Raw genomic sequence first — 20787 nt, 5'->3', positions numbered from 1 at the left:
TCTGAGGTTCTCCCAGACATGTGGCCCGGTTGTCAGCCAGGCTCAGGGAGAGAGTGATCCGCCTGCCATAGGGCAATGCACGAGCAGAAGTTCCGTTTTCCACGTAAAATACAACGCAGCTTGGAACAAAGTGAATTTACAATGTCCTAAAGTCAGATCCTAGTGCGGCGCTAGAGAAAGTGAGGGACACGCAGTAAAACTGGCGTCTCTGTGAAGCATTACTCTCAGCTTCCCTTCTCCTCCTCTCGACGCAGCATGCGTTTCCAGGAGCCCCGCTCCAGCGACAGCAACGAGCTGCCACCAGGACCCAGAGGGGTGGCCGCAATCTCCCTTGCGCTGCCACTGCTCTCTAGTGGACGGTACGTGCTATGGGCCACGCCAGGACCACTGCGTATGTGAAGATGCATTTTACAGTTGCGTTACAGGGCCTGGGCCAGCTCAGCTCGCTTGCAGGGCACAGCAAGGCAGTTATTCCCCATCCCGTCAGCTCATGCCCTGCGACTTTGTGCCAGTGGTTTGTTGCACTGTGTTTGTCCGATACCTCGTTCGTTGACACTCCGTCTTGCCTGGATTATCCCCCATGCAAACGATCAGTTAAAATCCCCTCTGCCAGCCAATTCATGGGCGTTGTGTGGTCGAAGGGAGACTCTGAAGGTAAATCTTCTCAGGGGAGCAAGTCCTCAGATCAAGGCCCTGGGCTGCAGAGCCCCTGCCCCCAGCCCGACTCGGATGGGAGCTGGGGACACGGAGCCAGGAATGCTTGTCAGCTCAAATTACTGGCTAAAGGCGGCATTTCCTATAGCCATAAAAGCAACCAGAGTGAATACAAGGGCATAAAAGGGGGGTTGGGGAGGTTGAGGGGGCTTTTTGGTTTTGTTTAACTTGTCATCTGGGTCTGTTCAGTGTTGTCCCTGGAGAGAGTGACAGGGCAATCAGAGGCTGAGGACCTCCTGCCACAGTCATGGAAGCCGAACAAGCAGGGGAGAGATGGAGAGGTCTGGTGACCAGCCAGGAGAGTTGAGCGCTGAGGTGAGAACCAGAAGTCCCATATTTACTCTGAGCTGGGATTTGACCCTTAATCAGCAATAATTTGTTAGCCCTTTTTTTCCTCTGATTTGGTGTGCAGGCCAGCTCTGTTGCACACACATGTCCAGTTTAGCAGCATGTGTCTTCTCAGGATCCTTGGAAAGAAGCATGACCTGCTCGCACCTTGCAGAGCTCCCTGGCTGGTGCTAGATGTACTGCTCATTTTAATGGTCTGGTGACCTGCCAAAGCATACTAGAAAAGTTGGACACTCCATGGCTGTGGCAGTTAGATGTTACAGAAACCTTCTAGAAACCAGTGCCTGTCATGCTTGTGTTGGGAGACTCAACCGGCCAGGAGCAGAGGCTATGGTACAAAGACCACAGTCGGGTTTCAGGGATGTGGCAGGGTACTCGAGAGCACAAGACCTGGGTAGGTGGCCTCTGTGACTGCAGGGTGGCCCTGCTGTCTTCCTCCCACTGCAGGGTTGTGGCCAGCAGGGACCGTTCACACCAAGCATGCATGGGGGAGACCATGGAGACATACCTTTTGCTTCTAGAGAACGCAGGAGTCTGTTACGCAGGCCTTGGACTTCATGCAGCACAGGGGCAGATCTTCAAGGCAGTCTCAGATATGGCAAAGCCTTCAAGCAAGCAGCCAAGCAGGAAAGGTAACAGGGATGCCACGATTCTGCAGCTCACTCTCACTGTACCACAGTGACAGTACCAGGCTCTGTGATCCTCTGTGTCCCCAGTCTCAGCCATCTGGTCCCTTCTGTAGCTGTGGGAAAGACGCAGCTCCACTCTGGAAGAGTATGAGTGGGCTGAGTGAGATCCTGAAAATGGCTTTCCAAAATTGTCTTGTTCTCGTTGGGAATGCTTGGGGACTAGCGTGACCTGATGCCCCAACGTACTCCACGGGTTAGATCAAGGGCTTCCTTGGAAAGCAGGGCTTCCTTCAGGCCAGGAAAATCCTTGTGCGTCCCCGTAAACCAGCTACACCAGCTTATGTGCCACCAAAAAGGCACACAGGGACTCCAGCTGCCCACAGTCTCTCCGCCACGTATCCGAGAGGCCTGACTGCCCTTTCACAGGTGAGTGTGGGTCGGCATGCGCGTGTTACATTGCACATTAGAAAAGAAAAGAAACGAAACGTTGTTGGTTTTTGTAGAGGGTTTTTAGTAGAGGAAATTGAAAAATATGTATCTGACATATCTGAAGACTTAGTTTTAACTTGCATCCTGATTATTCCAGATGTTACCCAGATGTCAAAGGGAACCAATCATTGAAACAGAAGAACATATTTGTTTTAACAAGTTCTAACTTCAGAATTGCCAAAAAATAAAAAGACCTGGATTTGTTTTGAATTTTCTTTCACTAGTAACTTTAATATCTATTAATTGTCTACTAGTGTCATTGAAGGTAAATTTGTTCCTTTTTATTCTAGACAGTGTGATGATGATACACATGCTGTTCCTGGCTGCTTCCCAATCTCTTCTCTCTGGGTTTGTATGGTATCTGAGCAACTCTTCGAAAGAAGAGCTATAAACGTTGGGAACGAGCGATGTTCGCTACAGGGGTAAAACCAGGGAGCAGAGCTCCTGCACAAAGGGTTTATAAAACTCATCTACTTGGGGCTTCACTCTTCAGCACTTCACTTGACTGAAACATTTCAGGGCATGTAGAAGAGCGGGAGGCTGTAGCAGAGGTCTGAAGCCGCTCTGATCCGCTGATAAAACCTCCTTAGCGGGGCCCAGCATCCTTGGGGGGGGCAGTGAGCGCAGAGGGCCTCTGCTGCCCTTGTGTGGCCCAGGGGAAGGGTCCAGGCCTGGAGGGGGGCAAGAGCTGGCTCAGGGCACCCCTCCGCCCTGAGCTGAAGGAAATGGGGGGTGAATGGTGCACTTCCACCCGGGCCTTCCTCCTTCCCCTTCCCCTCCCTCCCTCTCTCTTTCTCTCTATTCTAAAGCAGCAATCAACATCCAACTAAAATTTAACAGGGGAAAATGCGTTTTTCAAGAATTTGTGATATAAATCCAAGATTTTTCAGAAATCAAGATTGCTTCTGTCACATCGTCTGGGTGCAAGGAAATCAGGTGGTTCCTAATAGTCCTAGGACAAATTTCTTTGCATTGAAGGAGTTGCTGTTAGCGATAGAGACTATTTAGACTGTGAGTCTGAGTGTATGGAAACTAGAAAATGAATTATGGGTTCTGCACAGTTGCACTGGTTTAACTTAAGTTGCTTGAATAAAGCAGATACAGCTTTTGCACATGTATTTTCTTACAGGAGTTTGATTATATTCATTTTGTTTGTACCTTTGATAACAACCAAATTTGAAGTGAGAGGAGAAATCAGTGCACAGCTGGACTGATCTACAGGAGCAAGTACAAAACTGGTTTTTTGGTTCCAGCAGCAGAACTTTGTGCATGGACTGGGAGAAGGAAACCGTGGCAGTAAATTTTTCTGGTGCTTTGGCGTCCAGTTAATATTTAATATCAATTCCCTATTGCAAGCTTATCAATTTCCTATTGCTATTGGGAACCGTATTCACATGCTTATTGTGAGGATCACCAAAGCATTTAGAAACATTCCTGTTAAATCTGTTAGTGGGATAGAGTCTACTTGTGCAAGAAGACAGGACGGGGGTGAAGAACGGGAGATGCGTGTGCACGTGTCCACCTGCCCTCTCCTGGGCTGAGGCAGCCCTGGCCGGGAGCTCTCCTGTGTGGCCCTCTCCTTTGAAATCAGTAATTTTCATTTATTATGACTGAAATTAATGTTTTGAGAGATAAAATACTACTTTCTCTGCTCTATTCAATTCCCCTGCGTGGGGCTTAAAACAAAGATAGAAGCACACACTGCTGTGGGAAAGGGGGTTACTAGGAATCCATAAATAGATTTGATTTGATTTATCAAACCACTTTTGATTATTTACACTTTTCCAGGTGAAGCCAACAGCAGGGAGCAGAGTCTTTGTAGCTCTCCGTTTCCCTCATGGAGACCCTACCCTTCTCGTGCTCATTTTGCAGCAGCATACAAAGCATTTTTTATGCTGTGCAGAAAGCACGGCAACGAGGAACGAGGCTGCCATCACTCCTCGCGTTCTGGCTCCCGACGGTGTGCATTGAGAGCCATAACCAGGCCGGCCGCAGGGCTGCTCGCCTTCGCTCGGGGAGATGCAGATAAAAGCTCTCAGCCTCCCCGCCACCGCTCTGACTGGACTTGGAGGAACCAAGGAACATGGAGGAACACGGAGCTGCCGGGACAGGGACGTCTCCGCCAGGCCCAGCGGTGGCCCCAGCAGCCGCTGCCGTCTCCCCTCCGGCCCCGGAGGAGGCAGGCCGCCGTGGCTGCTCCAAGAGCGTGTGCTCCACGTGTGAGCGCGGCGAGACCTGCCGAGGGACCAGGAGGTGAGGCCTGGCCCTCCGGCGCCTGCAAAGCCTCGAGGTGAGCGACGTGAGCGCGGCAGTGCCGAGACCCCGCCAGCGCCGGGGCCAATTTACGGTGAGCCCCGCAGCAGGAGGCGGTGGGGACGCCGGGCTCCGCAGGCCCCTGGCCCCGGCCCGGCCCTGGCCCATGCGCTGGCGCCGCTGCGGGGCCGAGCGATTCCCCGGCTCCTCCCGCACCGCCGGGGCAGCCTCTCCGCGGGCGAGGGCAGCCAGGGGCACGGGCCCCCCTCACACCCCCCCGCAGCCCCTTCACACCCCTCACCCAGGCACCTCCTCACCCCCCCCAAACGGCTCCACACACACCCCACATGCGCCCCCCACACACCCCTTCTCACCCCTTCACACCCTCCTCACACCCCCACAACCCCACTGACTGCCTCACACCCCCACTTCACACCCCCATGCACACCCCCTCACACAGCCCCATTCGCACCCCATTTACCCCTTCACACCCACCTCACACCCCCCTCCCCGCCCCGCGCGCCCCTCCCGCCAGTTCCCCTCGCGCCGCCAGGGGGCGCGCGCAGGCGGGGCGGGGCGCGGTCCCAGCGGAGGGGGCGGGGCGGGGCGGGGCAGGGCAGGGAGCGCCGCGCCCGCCGTTTCCCGCTTCGCCCCGGGGCGGCGCCGGCCGCCTCCCCGCTCCGCGCCTTCCGGCTCCGTGACCCGGCAGTGCAAGCGGAGGCGATGGGCGCCCGCTGAGGTTGTGGCGCGGCGGGGACGGGAGCCGCGGCCGGGACGGAGCCGGGCGGGGGTGGAGTCGCCGAGCCGCGTCCCGCCTCGGGCGGGGCCAGCGCTGCCGCCTGCCCGGGGGGGGACTCGAACCCGGGGCCCCGGGGCGGCTCCCCCCCGCCTCCCGGCGGGGCCCCCTTGCGCGGCGCGGGCGGGCGCTGCGGCAGCGGGGCGGTGCGGGGCCTGCAGCTGCCCGGCGGCGTGTGGCCGTCAGGAGCCGCGGGAGCCGCCGCTGCGCCGTGTTTCGGTAGCGCCCGTCGGGGCGGGGGGTCCCTAGAGACGGGGGAATTTTGTGGTAAACGCTGCTGTATGTTTTCTCTGCTTAGGCTGAGAATTGACCCAGCGAGAGCAGCTTTTCGTCCCTGAGCGGAGCACTGTGGCCTCCAGCAAACCCGGACCGCCCCGTCGAGCCCAGCAGTGCCTCTTGTCGGCTGAGGATGAAGACCGTGCTGATGGTTGCAGAGAAACCCTCTCTGGCCCAGTCCATCGCCAAGATCCTCTCGCGGGGTAGGGAAGAAAACACGTTGCTTTTGGTCCTTTGCTTGTTTTGCTTGTCGTTCCGCCGGTCTCAGTCCCCTAGAACGCAGCGCTGAGGCTTTGCTGAGGAGGTACAGGTTGAACGGAGACAAGCAGCACGATGCTGAGGTGTCCCTGCGGGTGGAACGAGGTGGGAAACACCCTGGACAGCTACTCCGATGTCTTTGGGGCGGCTGTCACCTGAGAGTGTTGTCATAGGACCGGCTCCAGTCGATAAAATACCTGGATGGCACTCCACAGTTTGTTTGTCTTCTTTATCTGCTGCCACCTGTTCTAACCAAGGATAAAAGTCTGCTTTTGTTTTGTGTAGCAGCAGTGTGCGTTAGTGCATATGGTTTCTGAAAAGCACCAATTATGTAGCAAGTTGCTGCCCTGAGATTTTTTGAAATATGTTATAAATCGTGTGGAAAACAGAATGCGTATGGTTGTACTGACCCAGAAGAGATGACATCTTTTCGTAAGAATTTCCTTGTCGAAAGAAAAACACAGAGGAGATTCTGGATAGTTTCAATTGAAAATGAAATATGCTAAAAATGGCCCGAAGTGATAATTGGCTGGAGAAGAACTTGGTTGAAGAGTAGAAGTCTGTGATCAGGAAGACCATAGCTGTGAGATCTAGAAAAAGGGTGTAGGGGGGTTAATTTCACAAGAAATAATGCTGCTTTGAATAGTTTTTTTTATCCTGTTGATATTTGTGTTCTTATTTTCACAGGAAACATGTCCTCTCGCAAAGGACTGAATGGGGCATGTTCTGTGCATGAGTACAGTGGATCGTTTGTAGGACAGAGTGCCCATTTCAAGATGACGTCTGTGTGTGGTCATGTGATGACTTTGGATTTCATAGGTATGTGTCTGTTCATAAGACTTTTTCACTGATAAGGCTTGCAAAAGTGTGTGGGACTTCTAATGGGAAAATACTGATTGTGAAAATGATTTGGAGAGCGTGTTAGAATTAGAGAGGAAATGAGGATGAAAGGGTCGCTGATAGTCAGCAGTTCTGATTTTTGTTTCTAGTTGTGTAGCTGACTTCTTGTATGACCTTAGGTAGGATACTTACCTTTTCTGTGTCTCAGTGATGTTACCAGAAAACAAGGGAAGGTGAAGCTCAATTTGCTAGCCTGTAAAAATGTTTTGGTGTTCTTGGATGAAAGATAATTAAGGAATGCAGAGTCTAAAGGGGGACTGTCTAGAGTATCATGGTGTATTATGGTAAAGCAGGGATATGGTAAGGGTCATGTGCAAGGGTTCTTGTCACTAACTTGCTTTGAAGTGTTGAACTAGCCATGTGACTCTTTCCTGCAGTGATAACTACCTCACAAGTTTTATGAAGACAAACTTTTGAATTGACACAGTACATTAGAGAGGTACAATGTCATGTAATTGCTAAGTAACATTACTAACAGTTACTTCAGAGATACAGAAATGAACAAATACGCTGATACTACAAGATGACACAGGATGCTCCGTGATAGGCATTTATTTGCAGGGCTGAGACATAACCGTCCATATGTAATGAACAGTCAAACAGACTGTAATGTGCACATTATATGTGCACAGTGAAAACAAGGAAGAAGCTCCTTTGGCCAGGTCAGTTCATTGTACTAACAGAAGGTATTTTAACAGCTCATATTATCATTTCTGAAAGGTTTCTAGCGTTTTTTTCCCCTTCACATGTCATGTTTCAAAGTAATAGCTGCAATTCACATAAAGAACTAAGGACTTAAAGCAAGACATGTTAGGGTAAAAAGCTTTCCATGGCAAATTTTGAAAACCAGCTGTTTTGCAAAGTAATGTTTTCTTTGTTGTTTTTTTTTTTAATTTAGAACTTTAGTTAATATACTTCTATTTTTCAGGAAAATATAACAGCTGGGACAAGGTGGATCCAGCAGAACTTTTTAGCAAAGCCCCTACAGAAAAGAAAGAAGCTAATCCCAAACTGACCATGGTGAAATTTTTACAGGTACTCTCTCTTGTGAGATGCATTCCATCTTCAGGCATTCATTGGCTCTATTCTTCTTCTGTTGGATACGAAGCAATGAGACCTATTTTTATCTTACCAAGAAAAATAAGTGAAATTATTCTGTGGTTGTGGAAAGTAACAAAAATTATTAATAAATTTGAAAGAACAATATAGCATTTTGCTATGAATCAGCCTTGCTTTTTTAATTTTTTGCTTGCAGGTTACCTAGCACTATTTCAGAATCAGAAGTATACTCATCTCCGTGCTCTTAGAGTAAGTCAGTTAGCTTCCCTTTACAATAAGGAATGGAGTCCGGCTTCACCACAGATAAGTTTTCTTTTGGAAGGTAATGCCAGAGGAGTCCATGTCCTTGAAAACATTTGTTACATATCTTTCCGCTAACAAGGCAGGAAGGCATCTGAATGAACTGTTTCTCAAATTGCAGATTGTTTACTGTGTGATTCTGTAGGTATCTTTTACTACTTTCCAAAAGCGGACAGTGTCTGGCAATATGCCATACAATATTCTAGAGCCCTGCCTAGGGTCAGAGAAATGAGTACATTTCTAAACAAGGGTTTTCTTCCCTGCAGGAAGCAGCTTTTTGGCAAGTTAAATATTAATTACATTTGTTCTTAAGCTGTTTCAAATCCTTGCCTTGTTCAATTGTCTTTTGTCTTTGCCTTCTGTTTTTTGACTTTTGATATCGTGCTTCTCAAAATTGGAACACTGAACACATGCATTACTACTTAAAGCTCATGCAAGGCCTAGGTTGTAAATGGCTTCTTCAAACTAGGTTTGTTTTATATTGGTGACTTTCCACAAGTCCTTCTGTCAGAGGAAAGCAGTAGCATGGTTGCTTTTACAAAACAGTATTCTATTTGGAAAGCAAATGTTTATGATACAAAACTGATCTTGGCCTGTCTTAGAATTCCACGTGCTTCTCAGATAAATTTAGATTTTGTGATATCTTTGTGAGCTAGGAAAGGTTTTTGGTTGGTTGGTTTGGATTTTTTTTTGTTTTTAAGATGTGGAAACTACAGCATGGAAAGGTGAAAAAACTGAGTAATAATTTATCTTTAGATCTTCAAATTCAAACAAAAAACTTGCAGTTAGTGAAGAGAGGTAGCTTTTCTGAGTTGTTGAAGAACTGTGCTAATTTCGCTCACAGGTGGAGGGAAGAGGCTGTGATTATATTGTCTTGTGGTTGGATTGCGATAAGGAAGGAGAAAACATCTGTTTTGAAGTAAGATTTCCATTTCTAGGTCTTATAATACCGTAATATATGCATCTGTGATATACAGTACTATCAATATGCTGTTTTATGGATATACAATAAAATTCAAACCAAGTTGATAGAGTTTTAAAGCCACGGAGTGCTCTTGTGGTTTTGAATGCTAAGATGTCCGTTAAAGATTATAAATCAATTTCATAGACTTTGCTCATTTGAGATGAATAGTAAGATCTCTTAAATGTTCAAACATGCCAGTGCTTTGAGGATGAGTCGAAATTTCACAGCTGGAGTAGCTGTTTTGCTGTCCTTGTAAAACTTGATCTCTCTCATCTTTTGTGCTTTAGGCAATTAGACACTTCTGAGTGTAGAGGCTGCTTTTAAGTGCAGATTCATAAGGAGAGTTTGGACTCTGCACATAAAAAGTACATAACTAAAATTAACAATTTTGCTGTACAAAGATTTTTTTTTTTAATAGCCTACTCCCAGAAGTCTGCATGGAAATATTTCTTATTATCTTTAGACAAAACATGCACATTTTATCAATTGTTTGCATTTAAATACTACAGTATTTAAATGTAACTGTGCCCTGGCAATACTTACACCCAGATAGAAGCTGAAACATATTCACGAAAAGATGCTGCAGCTCCACTGGAGAATTTCCTTGCACTTAGCTAAGAATAGTGTTTCCCTTTCAGCAACCGCCGTTTAATAAATAAATCCTTCAATCATGCTAATTCTTGATACACTTCTAAGTATATAGGCAATATTACTTTTGCTGGTCAGTTAATGTATTAGCATGACATCTTACTGAATGAAGAAAATAGTTACACATTGGCAAATACTTTGTAGGGGTTTTTTTTCTTTAGAGAGCAATACTAATTTACACTCTTACCTTTCAATTACTTTTAAAATATGCTTCTGATCTTCATTAGGTTCTTGATGCTGTTCTTCCTGTTATGAACAAACCTCGTAGCACTGAACGGACGATTTATAGAGCTAAATTCAGTTCTATTACTGACACAGACATCTGCAATGCCATGAATCACTTGGGAGAGCCCAATCGCAATGAAGCTCTTTCAGTGGATGCCCGCCAGGAGCTGGATCTTAGAATTGGCTGTGCGTTTACAAGGTGACAGCACAGATTACAGACAGTTTTATGAAAGATTCAGAAAGACTACTCTAGTCTACAAAAGATGGCTCAGAACGCTAATGCTCCTCATCATGAAACTGAACAATTTCATGGAGAGACAAAAAGTGTTATGGCTTTAACTGAGATAGATAAGCTATTATCAGCAACTATAATATGTTTTTATTTTATCTCTTTCTTCCTCACTTCTTTGGGAATAAACAAGACTCTGTGAGGCAAAGTAATTAGCTTTGTTAGCTTTTAAGCTCTGATGATTTTTAGAATGTTTTTTGCTAATACTTGAATGACTTAACAGATTACTCATATATGTCTGTCTGTGTCAGTTTATGGAAGTTTTTGCTTTTGGTGGGAATAAGTATATTAATGCACTTGTTGCTGGTATTTTTTTCTCTTAGGTTTCAGACTAAATATTTTCAGGGGAAATATGGAAATCTAGACAGCTCCCTCATCTCCTTTGGACCATGTCAGACCCCAACACTTGGATTCTGTGTTGAAAGGCATGACAAAATCCAGTCATTTAAGCCTGAGACTTACTGGGTGCTGCAAGCTAAAGTAAGTTTTGCATACAAGGAACATATGTTTTTACCTGAAAAACTATACATATTCTTATTTTCTCCATTCATGAATTTGTAGCTGCTGAAAAGAATTCACAGTGCCTCCAATTTACTAGTGTATTTTTATTCGCTTCACATGTGTGTCACCACTCTCTCTCTAGAACAGATTCCAAAACGTCAGTTTTATATTAAAGTGGTTATTGTGTGCTGCTTATAAGAATACTTCAATACTAACTATCCAAGCTTAGGCTCAGCCAGAAAGACTACTTAAAATGGTTTGCTTTTGTTCCCTGGGGTCCTTGGACTGACTGTGTTGTTAATTTGAATCCAGGAATTAATTAGGCTGCCAACAAACATTGGCATTGCTGAATATTGGAATTTTAAAGCAAATAAAATGCTCATTGTGTTAATTGCCAATTGAGTCCGCTGAATACTTTGGCAGCTTATGGCAGTTTTATAGCCTTGCTGCTCTCCAAGCTCTGAGAACAAATCAAAATGGCTTTACTGCTTGCAATTGCAAGGATTTTTTAAACAAATAGGGGAGGAATGGTAAAAAGTTGCCATTTTTAGACTTTAAAATAAAAAGATGAAATCTAGTATCTACTAGATTTGTGTCTGTTTCTTTTGACAATTTCCTTTCATATGTGTAGTGCTAGGAAATACATGGTGCCTGCTTTTGGAAAATTTGAAGCTTTCATGATGGTTGGTTCATACTTATTTTGGTACATGCGACTTAAAACGTGACCAAGTTACAGTTTGCTTTTAATACAAAGGATTCATTTTGCTAAATCAAAATGATAACATTTGAATTTCTGCCTATTTCAGCCTTGACTGTTCCTAGCAGTACAAATAAGTATAGTATTTCAGCTATCTGCAAGAATAATTCCATTCAGTGTCTTGACCCCAGAACTCAAAGTACTTCATCTTTCTCAAAAACTCATGTGAAAAACAGTACAGCGGCAAGTTTGGCACACTTGTGTCATAGCACAGGGATTAGGATTTGCTTGATGGATTATTGTTGCAAATGTGCGCTCTTGCACTTCTGGTAATTATTACAGGTGTTAATGACTTTTATTTTCATCCATTAGGTGAACCCTGAAAAGGAAAGTTCTCTCACTTTGGATTGGGATAGAGTGAGGGTGTTCGATCGTGAGATTGCTCAAATGTTCCTAAATATAACAAAGATGGAAAAAGAAGCAAAGGTAAGAATATTTACTAAGTGTTAGTAGAGCCATATTTCATAATATTTCATTTGCTGTGGGGTTTTTTTGTTTGTTTGTTTTTTTAAGAGTGTAGAATATCATCTGTATGTTGTTTTTTATTCCATTTAACTTATATATAAGTTATAAATAGAATAAAAGGCAAGAGGTTTTTGATCGTATTACATATGATGCTACTTTGGTCATTCCAACAGAAGCCCCTTTTTAATACTGACTTTGGAAGTGATCATCACTCATGATAGGAAGTCTTCATTACTAAACCTACTGAGAAATACTGTTCAGATCTCTGCAAGCAGACCTCTTATTTCCCATGAGACATTGTGTAAATCAGAATTTAATTACTTATATGGCAATATTCCTGCAGTTAAATTTTTAATCATGTGTATGGTACAGTCTTTATAGCCAATTAACTTCTAATTCTGTTCTGTTCGATACTTGTTTGACAGTATGTTTGGATTTAAGTGCTTACAGGCATCAAGGTTCAAAGACTGCATGAAGCTTTTAAAAGTCTGGATTCTTATAGTTAAGACCATTATTTGGATTAAGCACTAAATCCTTGTAGCACTGAAACTACTTTGAGGTAAATGGGAAGTAAGGATAGCAATAAGCTACCTTGCTGCAGTCCCAATTATAGGTCTGTCTAGTCCCTAGCACAAAAGCATCTTAGGAATGTGTTTTTAGAATTTGCTAAAATTGTCTCCAGTTGGATTTTCAGAAGTAAAAATATATCGAAGGTTACTGTTCTAAGAGAACAAAGCAGATATGGCAAGAATAGGTAATGTTAGCTATACAGCATGTTTATAGGCATCATGAAAACTATACATTTATCAGTACCAAACTTCAGAACTTTTACTGGGAAAATACTATTTTCTAGGTAGAATCTGTGAGTAAAAAAGAGAAGGTGAAGCAGAGACCGCTGGCTCTGAACACGGTAGAAATGCTACGGGTGGCCAGTGCTGCTTTAGGTATGTGTAAAAGTTCAGATTTTCAAACTGTTTTAAAACAAAATATTTTTAACTTCTCAAATCAAATAATCAAGGACACATCACACACATTTTTGACAGCATCCTCTTCCCCTAATGGATACATAATTCTGGGGGAAGGGCAAGTTTAGAAAGCTTGTTGAAAGTGAAGTGTTGGGTGAGATCAAGGTGACAAAACTCTTGTAGAAAGGACAAATCGGAATTTATTTAAATGCCTTGATAGAGTATACTTTCAGACGCAACAAACAAAATCATCTGCACATCACTGTGATCATGATTTGTTTTCTCCTATCCCATCCCAGGAATGGGTCCACAACATGCCATGCAAATAGCAGAACGTCTTTATACTCAGGGTTATATTAGCTACCCTCGAACAGAAACTACCCATTATCCAGAAAACTTTGACTTGAAAGGATGTTTGAGACAGCAAGCTAATAATCCTTATTGGGCAGAAACTGTGAGTACATGAAGCGAAACCTGTATTGTTTAACAATCCATTCTCTAGCCTGTGTTTTAGGAAATGTCCTATCTGGTATATGGTGATCCCGTAGGTCTGTGCAAGTATCTGTAATTGCTTTCATTTCTGAGCTTTGTATTGTTATGGATTTGATCTGAAAAATTTCCTAACCTGCCGAGATAGACTTATCTGCTTCAGCCTATTTTCTCTCTCTTCCTTCACTCAGGTGAAAGCATTGCTGTCGGAAGGTATTAATCGTCCAAGGAAGGGTCATGATGCAGGGGACCATCCTCCCATCACACCAATGAGAGCTGCAACAGAAGCAGAATTAGGTATAGGAACATTCAGTAGTGTTAGATCAGTAAACAAGGAAATTATTTTTTTCAGATACAGGAGCTGGTCTGAAAATCCCTAAGTTCTTGTAGAAAATGTAATTATTCAAGTGGCAGGAAGGGAAGAGAGAGCAGACTTTATCCTAACTCAAACTTCTGATGTCAGAGATGTTCAGAGCTGGTCTACTCTTCAGTAATTGAACCTAGAGACCATAGTACCTGCTAAGAACAAGAAACAGCCAACCTAACACCATAATGCCTACTTTCACTAGGAGAAACTTGCTGCAGAATAGTAGCTTGCTGGTATTTCATGTATGTTTGTGTTTGAAAGTCAAGCTTTAAATGCCTTTTAATTTAGTCTCTGATTTGTATTTTTATATTAAAATGTAACATTTGACTTTCTGTATGCTGCGAGCCCTCAAAAGAGGATTTTATCGTTAAAATACAGTGAATATATTTTATTGTATTGTTTATTAGCAATAGTTAAGATTGTTTTAGAAAACTCATACCTTCTGAATTTCATGAATCAGTGAAAATCTCTGATAGAAGAAAACAAGTGTGTTAAAATTTTGAGTAACTGTATAGGATACTGAAAGGTCATGTAAGGTTTCTATATGCACAGCAAGATGAAATATGCAAAACAGGACTAGGAATTAGAAGCCTTTTTTCTGACTGTAGCCTTTGCTCTACTTGATTTCCTGACTAAATTGTGAATGAGGAAGCTTTGCATTGTAATGTACATATATTAGTATTAATAAGTAGTATTTTACAGAGTGATCTCTTGCAGGACTTCAGGTTGCCCAATACTGCAGTGGCCTCTAGGATCCCATTTAAAGATTTAAATTAGGGAAATCTTCAATGTCATGAAGCAGTAGTTTACTGCACAAATTCAGCATTTTATTATTGTTCGTATGTCTTAAAAAAAAAAAGTGAGTCTTTTCTGCATCATCCTCTCATTAGAATGCACTGCAAAATTAGGAAATGGGCTGGCTTAACTGGCAACCCTTCTCCAAGAGCAGGTGCCTGCAGATGTTGTTACACGCTTGTAGGAAAAGACTAGCACAGCTCATGTCTACATTATCTTAGTTTATGTCAGTGCTAGTTCAGGAAAACTAGCTGATAATGTGTTTAAATAAATAATAAAAAGTTAATATGGTACAGAGTTCTAACATGTCTGAGTCTACAGGCAGGAAATTTTAAAGGGGAAACTGGATGGACCTTTGAAAATTATTTTCTTTTAGATGCCAGTTCTTCCTGTGATACCAGTGGAAATCTGGTACTTTTTAGTGCAAATTCTATGTAGAGTTGCAGGACTTGAGTTGTGCAGGTAAGATGTTGTTGTTTATCCTCAGGTGGAGATGGATGGCGACTATACGAGTATATAACTAGACATTTCATTGCCACTGTCAGTGCCGACTGCAAGTACCTGCAAACCACCATTTCTTTCAGTATCGGTCCTGAACGTTTTACCTGTATCGGAAAAGTGGTGACTTCACCAGGTAAGACTAACAAAGGAGTAAGTGGTTAGGTATAGATTATTATTTTTCCCTTTAATACATTGAGTGTATGTAAAAGTGAAGTTTTGGGGGAATTTTGAAGACATTTTTGAGATATCAAGGTAGCAAGTACCAAATCTTTGTCTTCATTTCCATACTTCTGTTACACTAGAAAATGTATCTTATTTTTCATGTAAGAGTCTCAAAAACAGATTTAATGCCACACTTGCATCGTGCTTTCATTCAAGTAAAGCATAAAGCAGTAAAACTTTTTTTTGTACATCAACCTGACTCGAGTCACCCACAAAATAGACATGGTGCTGTGGGGTGGGAGAAACTTCCTGTTGGTGTAGTATTTCCTCAGTAAACCCAGCCTCATTTGATATTGGTTATCTTCTACCTGGTATGGCAGGCAGCTTCTCAGCTTTGATCTGTATAAGGCAGCCCAAGTTAACCCAAGTTAAAATTAGAAACCTCTTTCTTGTCCTTTTTCAAAATTGTGGAGATAAGCGTCTTTTTTTTTTTTTTTCCTTTAAACCTACAGGGTTCACAGAAATTATGCCTTGGCACAGCATCCCATTAGAAGAGAGCCTCCCCCACTGTGAGAGAGGAGATGTTTTTCCAATTGGTGAAATAAAACTGCTGGAAAAGCAAACCAGTCCTCCTGATTACCTGACTGAAGCAGAACTTATCACTCTGATGGAAAAGCATGGCATTGGTAGGAACTGGCTTCACTTGCATTATCGTGTAGTACATCCACCAAGAGGGCAGAGGGCAGAGTCTGAGTCACTCCTGTGACACAGAGTTGCTGTCTCTGTCGGTAATAACCTTTCGGTATTCGTTTGAATAGGTACAGCAATGATATGTTTCCCCTCAAACCAGAATGCCTGTAGCACCTCTTAGTGGATTGTAGATTCTCTCTTCCCACATAATTCTTTCCCTTTCTTACCCTTATGCTTAGTTTCTGGCCAAGAAGCAGCCTTTCATAATCCATCATTGCCATTTCTCTATCAGAAAGAGCTGATGTTTTATGGAAGAATGCACCCCACATTCCTGGGAATGTCTTCCTGTCTTTACAGCTTGCCTTGTCTTTGCTGACTCTAGTAGTTCTTGTGTATCTTATTACAGGCTTTACGACAGTACCACCTCTCTTCTTTAATCTGGCTTGCTTCCTCTAATGCATTTTCATAAACTAATGTGTTCAGTCCAAGTGAACACAGTCTCTTACTCCACTGTATTTTTCCAGAGGAAGTGATTATTAGAATAGCTACCTTCACAATAGTAATTCCCTGGAAGAGGTGAAAGGATTAAGGTTAAATCATACGTTTCAGATTTCTCAGAACTGCAAGGGAACATGTGAATTACTAGGTAAAAGAGAAATGAGCAATTGGAAACTGGATAACAGTAAAAAGGTACCTGATATTTTAAGCCGTTTTAGAAAGCACTACCATTTGACAAAAAAACAGAAAAGAGGAGTCAGAAATGAATAATTCAGTCAAAATTTTGTTTTGTTCAAGATGGATATCTTGTTTGTGTGTGGCAGGAACTGATGCAAGTATTCCAGTCCACATTAACAACATTTGCCAGCGAAACTATGTCACAGTGGAGAGCGGTCGGAGACTAAAGCCTACAAACCTTGGCATTGTTCTGGTTCATGGTTATTACAAAATAGGTCAGTTAATGCTCTTTTTTTCTCCCCCCTGTCCTCTCACCTATTACTTCAGTATGTCAAGGGCTGTTGTCAGTGTATAAATAGTATTTCTGTCTGAAATGACATGTCTAGGAAGGTATTTCTAATTTCAAAGACTTATAATAGTTAAAACCTGTTTGTTTGTTTATTTTTGATGTCAGTTTATGGTCAGCTTCCTACTGCCATTTGTTTTAATTTGTTTTTTTTAATTGCTGCTTCTCCATTGCTTCTGTCTCTGATTTTTCTGTTAGATGCAGAATTGGTTCTTCCTACAATCCGCAGTGCTGTAGAGAAGCAACTCAACTTAATAGCTCTGGGTAAAGCAAATTATCATCAGGTTCTGGAGCACACCCTTGACATCTTCAAAAGGAAATTTCACTATTTTGTGGATTCTATTGCAGGTAAAACCTTTTACATGTGAAATTCTCTACTACTGCTGAACTGTAGCAAAGATGCTAGTAGAAAATACTTTTATATTAGGTTGCTTTTAAATGTTTAGGTTCACTGAAAGTTGTGCAGGACTGGGAGTTTCTGGTCAAATTAAGTTCCTCTTCAAAAAGAAATGGAGTCAGTCATGTGTTCAAATATTTGCTTCAAATGTATTTTGTGACTGTGTAGAGTGAGTTTTCTAAACCTTTTTACTAGCTGAGGTTCTTACCTAGTGTATTTGTGCATGCTTATCGCAACACATGGTGTATTAAAAAGTGCTCCTAAACAAGGAGGAGCATCATGAATAAAGTATTTTAATTTTCTCATTACTATTTCAGAGGCCCATCAGACAATTTTGTGCAAGGTTTTCTCTTGGGAATTAGAGTTCTAACATCAATGTGATTTCTCTTCTGCAGGTATGGATGAGCTGATGGAAGTGTCTTTTTCACCTTTAGCTGCCACGGGTAAACCTCTTTCCCGCTGTGGCAAATGCCATCGTTTTATGAAGTATATTCAGGTAAGTTCATCTTGTGCTAGTATTTTAAACTTCACTTGCTGCAGGGTATTGAGTGGAAACCTCTTTTCCATTGTTGAATTTGGATTCAAATGTGATTGTCAAGAATGCATCCCTAAAACAAAAGGTCTGATGGAGTTTTCCATGGGAACAAACCAGAGAGCAATCACAGCCAGATTCCTGCAAGTTTGGAACCCTGTTGTCAGTACAGTTCTGGAGATATATATTCTATTTCCAGGCCAAGCCAAGTCGTCTGCATTGCTCTCACTGTGATGACACCTACAGTCTCCCACAGAATGGTACCATTAAGCTCTACAAAGAGTTGCGTTGTCCCCTAGATGACTTTGAACTAGTGCTGTGGTCCTCTGGATCCAGAGGAAAGAGCTACCCACTCTGTCCATACTGTTACAACCATCCTCCCTTCAGGGACATGAAAAAAGGTAGGATTTCTGTAGACATGCAGGGATCAGCTTCATGTGAAATAAATTATGTGCAGTCCATTCAGTGTGGTTTTCGTTTTCGATCAATGTTGCTTAGTATAAAGTGCTGTTCAAATTAGATTAGATACCTAAAATTCGCATCAAACTCCCTGATCAAAATTTATTAGTTGAGCTGTTTCTGAACAGTATTATTTTTGCTTTTAATCAGCACTGGCAAAGATTTTCAGAGATTTTGTACCTGGACGAAAGGCCAATAGTTTTAGTGGAGATAAGTAAAGAATACTTTAACCCATTTTTGCTATTCCTCAGTTTTTAAACCAGCCAAGGCGGTAAAATCCTTTAGGATATGTGTGTAAAGTAGTGAAATAAATAGCTTGATTTGAGAATTTATTGAGTAAGAGAATATTAATTCTGCATAGTAAATTTCTGGGCTTGAGATCTAACTAATAGGATATCTCTGATGAATCCCTGCCTTACAGGGATTTAGTTCAAATGTTAAAGTTACCTTTGTGAAACTTCCCTGTGCATTTTATTGAGTCTGAGAGACGCTCTTCATTTTCTACAAGCCAGAAAAAGAAATAGACTGGTCAGTGTTAAATTATTCTTGTTATTCCAGTAGCTCTGGAATCCGTTGAAAGCTATTTTCACTAAAACGGGTAGGGTTTTGTGCATAAATCAAATATTACAAGATTTGTTATTTTTAAAGTTGTCTCTTTCTAAAATCACTAATGTGGAAGGGTAGAGAAAAACTCTTTACTATTAATCATATAACCATGTTTTTAAGCTTTTATAAAAACACTTAGATTGTCGAAGGGACCATTACAAGATACATAAAACAAACAAGAGCATAAATTTTTTGCATGCACAGTAGGTGACCTTCCTAACACTCAATATACAGTGCAAGACACTGATTCTGACAAATTTAAGTTGCAAATATGGGGGTGCTTGATACATATATGGGACTATAGTTTAAGGTCTGGTCTGAGAATGGGAGGGTCCTATTTTGATAATGAGGTAGATGGTGTGTTACATGCCATTGAAGGGTATAAGGAGGAGTAAAAGTTGCAGTTAGTCTGGTAACAGTCAAAATTTAATGCTTAGAAGCTCTGACTGTGTGTCAGGAACTTTCTGGCATCTTTTTATTACCATCTTTTAATTAAAAATGTCTTATGCAAACAGCATATAGTCTAAAAACGAAATGAAACAACAGTTAGGAGCCATACGTTTCATTGAAGACGTGTGTTTTCATCAATAATATAGTCGTACTGCCTGTACTGTACAGTGCCATTGTCTGGCAATTCTGAAAGCCATTATAAAAACATTTTGGAGCCAGAGACTATTCTGGATCTGTGAAAAGGCAGAGTGCCTTTTGTGGAGAGGTTCTGTTTTGTAGTGATTTAGAAAACATTTAACATGTTAAGCTGTCTTTCAGTTCTGTGTCTCACTTCCTGCCAAATGGGCAGCAGCGATATAGAGGGTTTCTTGTGGTCTAGTTTTACTCTTTTTTTCCCCCCGCCCCAGGAATGGGCTGTAACGAGTGCACCCACCCCACGTGCCAGCACTCTCTGAGCATGCTTGGAATTGGGCAGTGTGTTGAATGTGAGAATGGGGTCCTGGTGCTAGACTCCACGTCGGGTCCCAAGTGGAAGATGGCCTGCAACAAATGCAATGTGATTGTGCACTTCTTCGAGAACGCCCACAAAGTCCGAGTGTCGCCAGAGACCTGCGACTCATGTGAAGCAGCCCTTGTGGACGTAGATTTTAACAAAGCCAAATCTCCCCTACCTGGTGATGAGACCCAGCATTCAGGCTGCATATTCTGTGATCCTGTGTTTCAAGATCTGGTGGAGCTGAAGCACGCAGCCATGAGGCACCCCATGCACCGTGGGGGACAGGGGAAAAGGCAAGGCCGGGGAAGAGGGAAAGGCCGGAGGCCTGGAGGAAGACCCAATCCAAAGAAACCCAAGGACAAAATGGCAGCTTTGGCTGCTTACTTTGTATAATGGCCACACAGTACAGAAAAATAAACTTCTTACGAAGCTTTTTTCCCTTTAGTTCCTTTTAAGTATTTCTGATCTTCACTTTCTTATTCTTAGAAAAATTAAACACCTTGGATTGTTGTATGCTCTGATTTAATCACAAAACAAATCCTTCTGGATGATCAGTTAGTGACTGAGTAAGCCTTTAAGCTTTCAACTGGAATTCATTTGCCCAAGCAGAGTTCACAAACAGGAAGGATACTTGAGAAGTCTACCTGAGTGTTACCTGTGGCTGATAGAAAGGAAATGAAATCCCCCTCTTCTGTAATTTCCAGGACATTTTCAGAGATACAAGTGCCAGGAATATGTGAGCTGTTTAAGATCAGTGTTCTGCTGCTGTAAGCTTTAGGCATTGAATGAGGCTCATTTCATCTTGACTCTGGATCTGCAAAAATGAGAAGTGATTAGCAGCTGTCAGATTTTTAAATTATGTCAGCAATAGCAAGAACACCACTTCAGATTTGTCACTGTGCTGCATAAGAGAATAATGCCAATAGACATATCAAAGGAAAATTATAAATTGAAGGGGAATATCTGTCTTGAGCAATGATTCCCAA

At 42.6% G+C, this 20787-nt stretch overlaps 1 protein-coding gene across 3 annotated transcripts; it reads left to right on the top strand.

The window, feature by feature from the left end:
- Positions 1-3941: 3941 nt before the first annotated feature.
- On the top strand, positions 3942-20245 carry TOP3B (DNA topoisomerase III beta). 3 transcript variants are annotated; one of them, XM_026104347.2, is made up of 18 exons: positions 3942-4470; positions 5528-5708; positions 6451-6582; positions 7592-7698; positions 8867-8941; positions 9862-10058; positions 10472-10628; positions 11719-11832; positions 12725-12815; positions 13136-13290; positions 13517-13622; positions 14975-15121; positions 15663-15836; positions 16662-16790; positions 17060-17209; positions 17654-17754; positions 17990-18191; positions 19713-20245. In XM_026104347.2, exons 2-18 carry the CDS (start codon positions 5639-5641, stop codon positions 20192-20194), a joined length of 2589 nt encoding a protein of 862 aa, XP_025960132.1. In that variant the 5' UTR covers positions 3942-4470; positions 5528-5638; the 3' UTR covers positions 20195-20245. The 3 variants fall into 3 exon arrangements, with proteins under 3 accessions (XP_025960132.1, XP_064378211.1, XP_025960131.1); XM_064522141.1 differs by lacking the exon at positions 3942-4470 and adding an exon at positions 5026-5172; XM_026104346.2 differs by lacking the exon at positions 3942-4470 and adding an exon at positions 5281-5448.
- The last annotated feature ends 542 nt before the right edge of the window (positions 20246-20787 follow it).

Source organism: Dromaius novaehollandiae, chromosome 17 (assembly GCF_036370855.1).
Source record: "Dromaius novaehollandiae isolate bDroNov1 chromosome 17, bDroNov1.hap1, whole genome shotgun sequence".
Classification (NCBI taxonomy): Eukaryota; Metazoa; Chordata; class Aves; order Casuariiformes; family Dromaiidae; genus Dromaius; species Dromaius novaehollandiae.
The sequence above is the reverse complement of the archived record's forward strand: the minus strand, read 5'-3'. Positions and strand labels throughout refer to the sequence as shown.

Coding starts and splice junctions, on each gene's coding strand:
- TOP3B (XM_026104347.2), top strand. CDS start 5,639: ATGAAGACCGTGCTGATGGTTGCAGAGAAACCCTCTCTGGCCCAGTCC. Junction 8,942..9,861: donor GAGAAAACATCTGTTTTGAA/GTAAGATTTCCA, acceptor GATCTTCATTAG/GTTCTTGATGCTGTTCTTCC. Junction 12,816..13,135: donor GGTGGCCAGTGCTGCTTTAG/GTATGTGTAAAA, acceptor ATCCCATCCCAG/GAATGGGTCCACAACATGCC.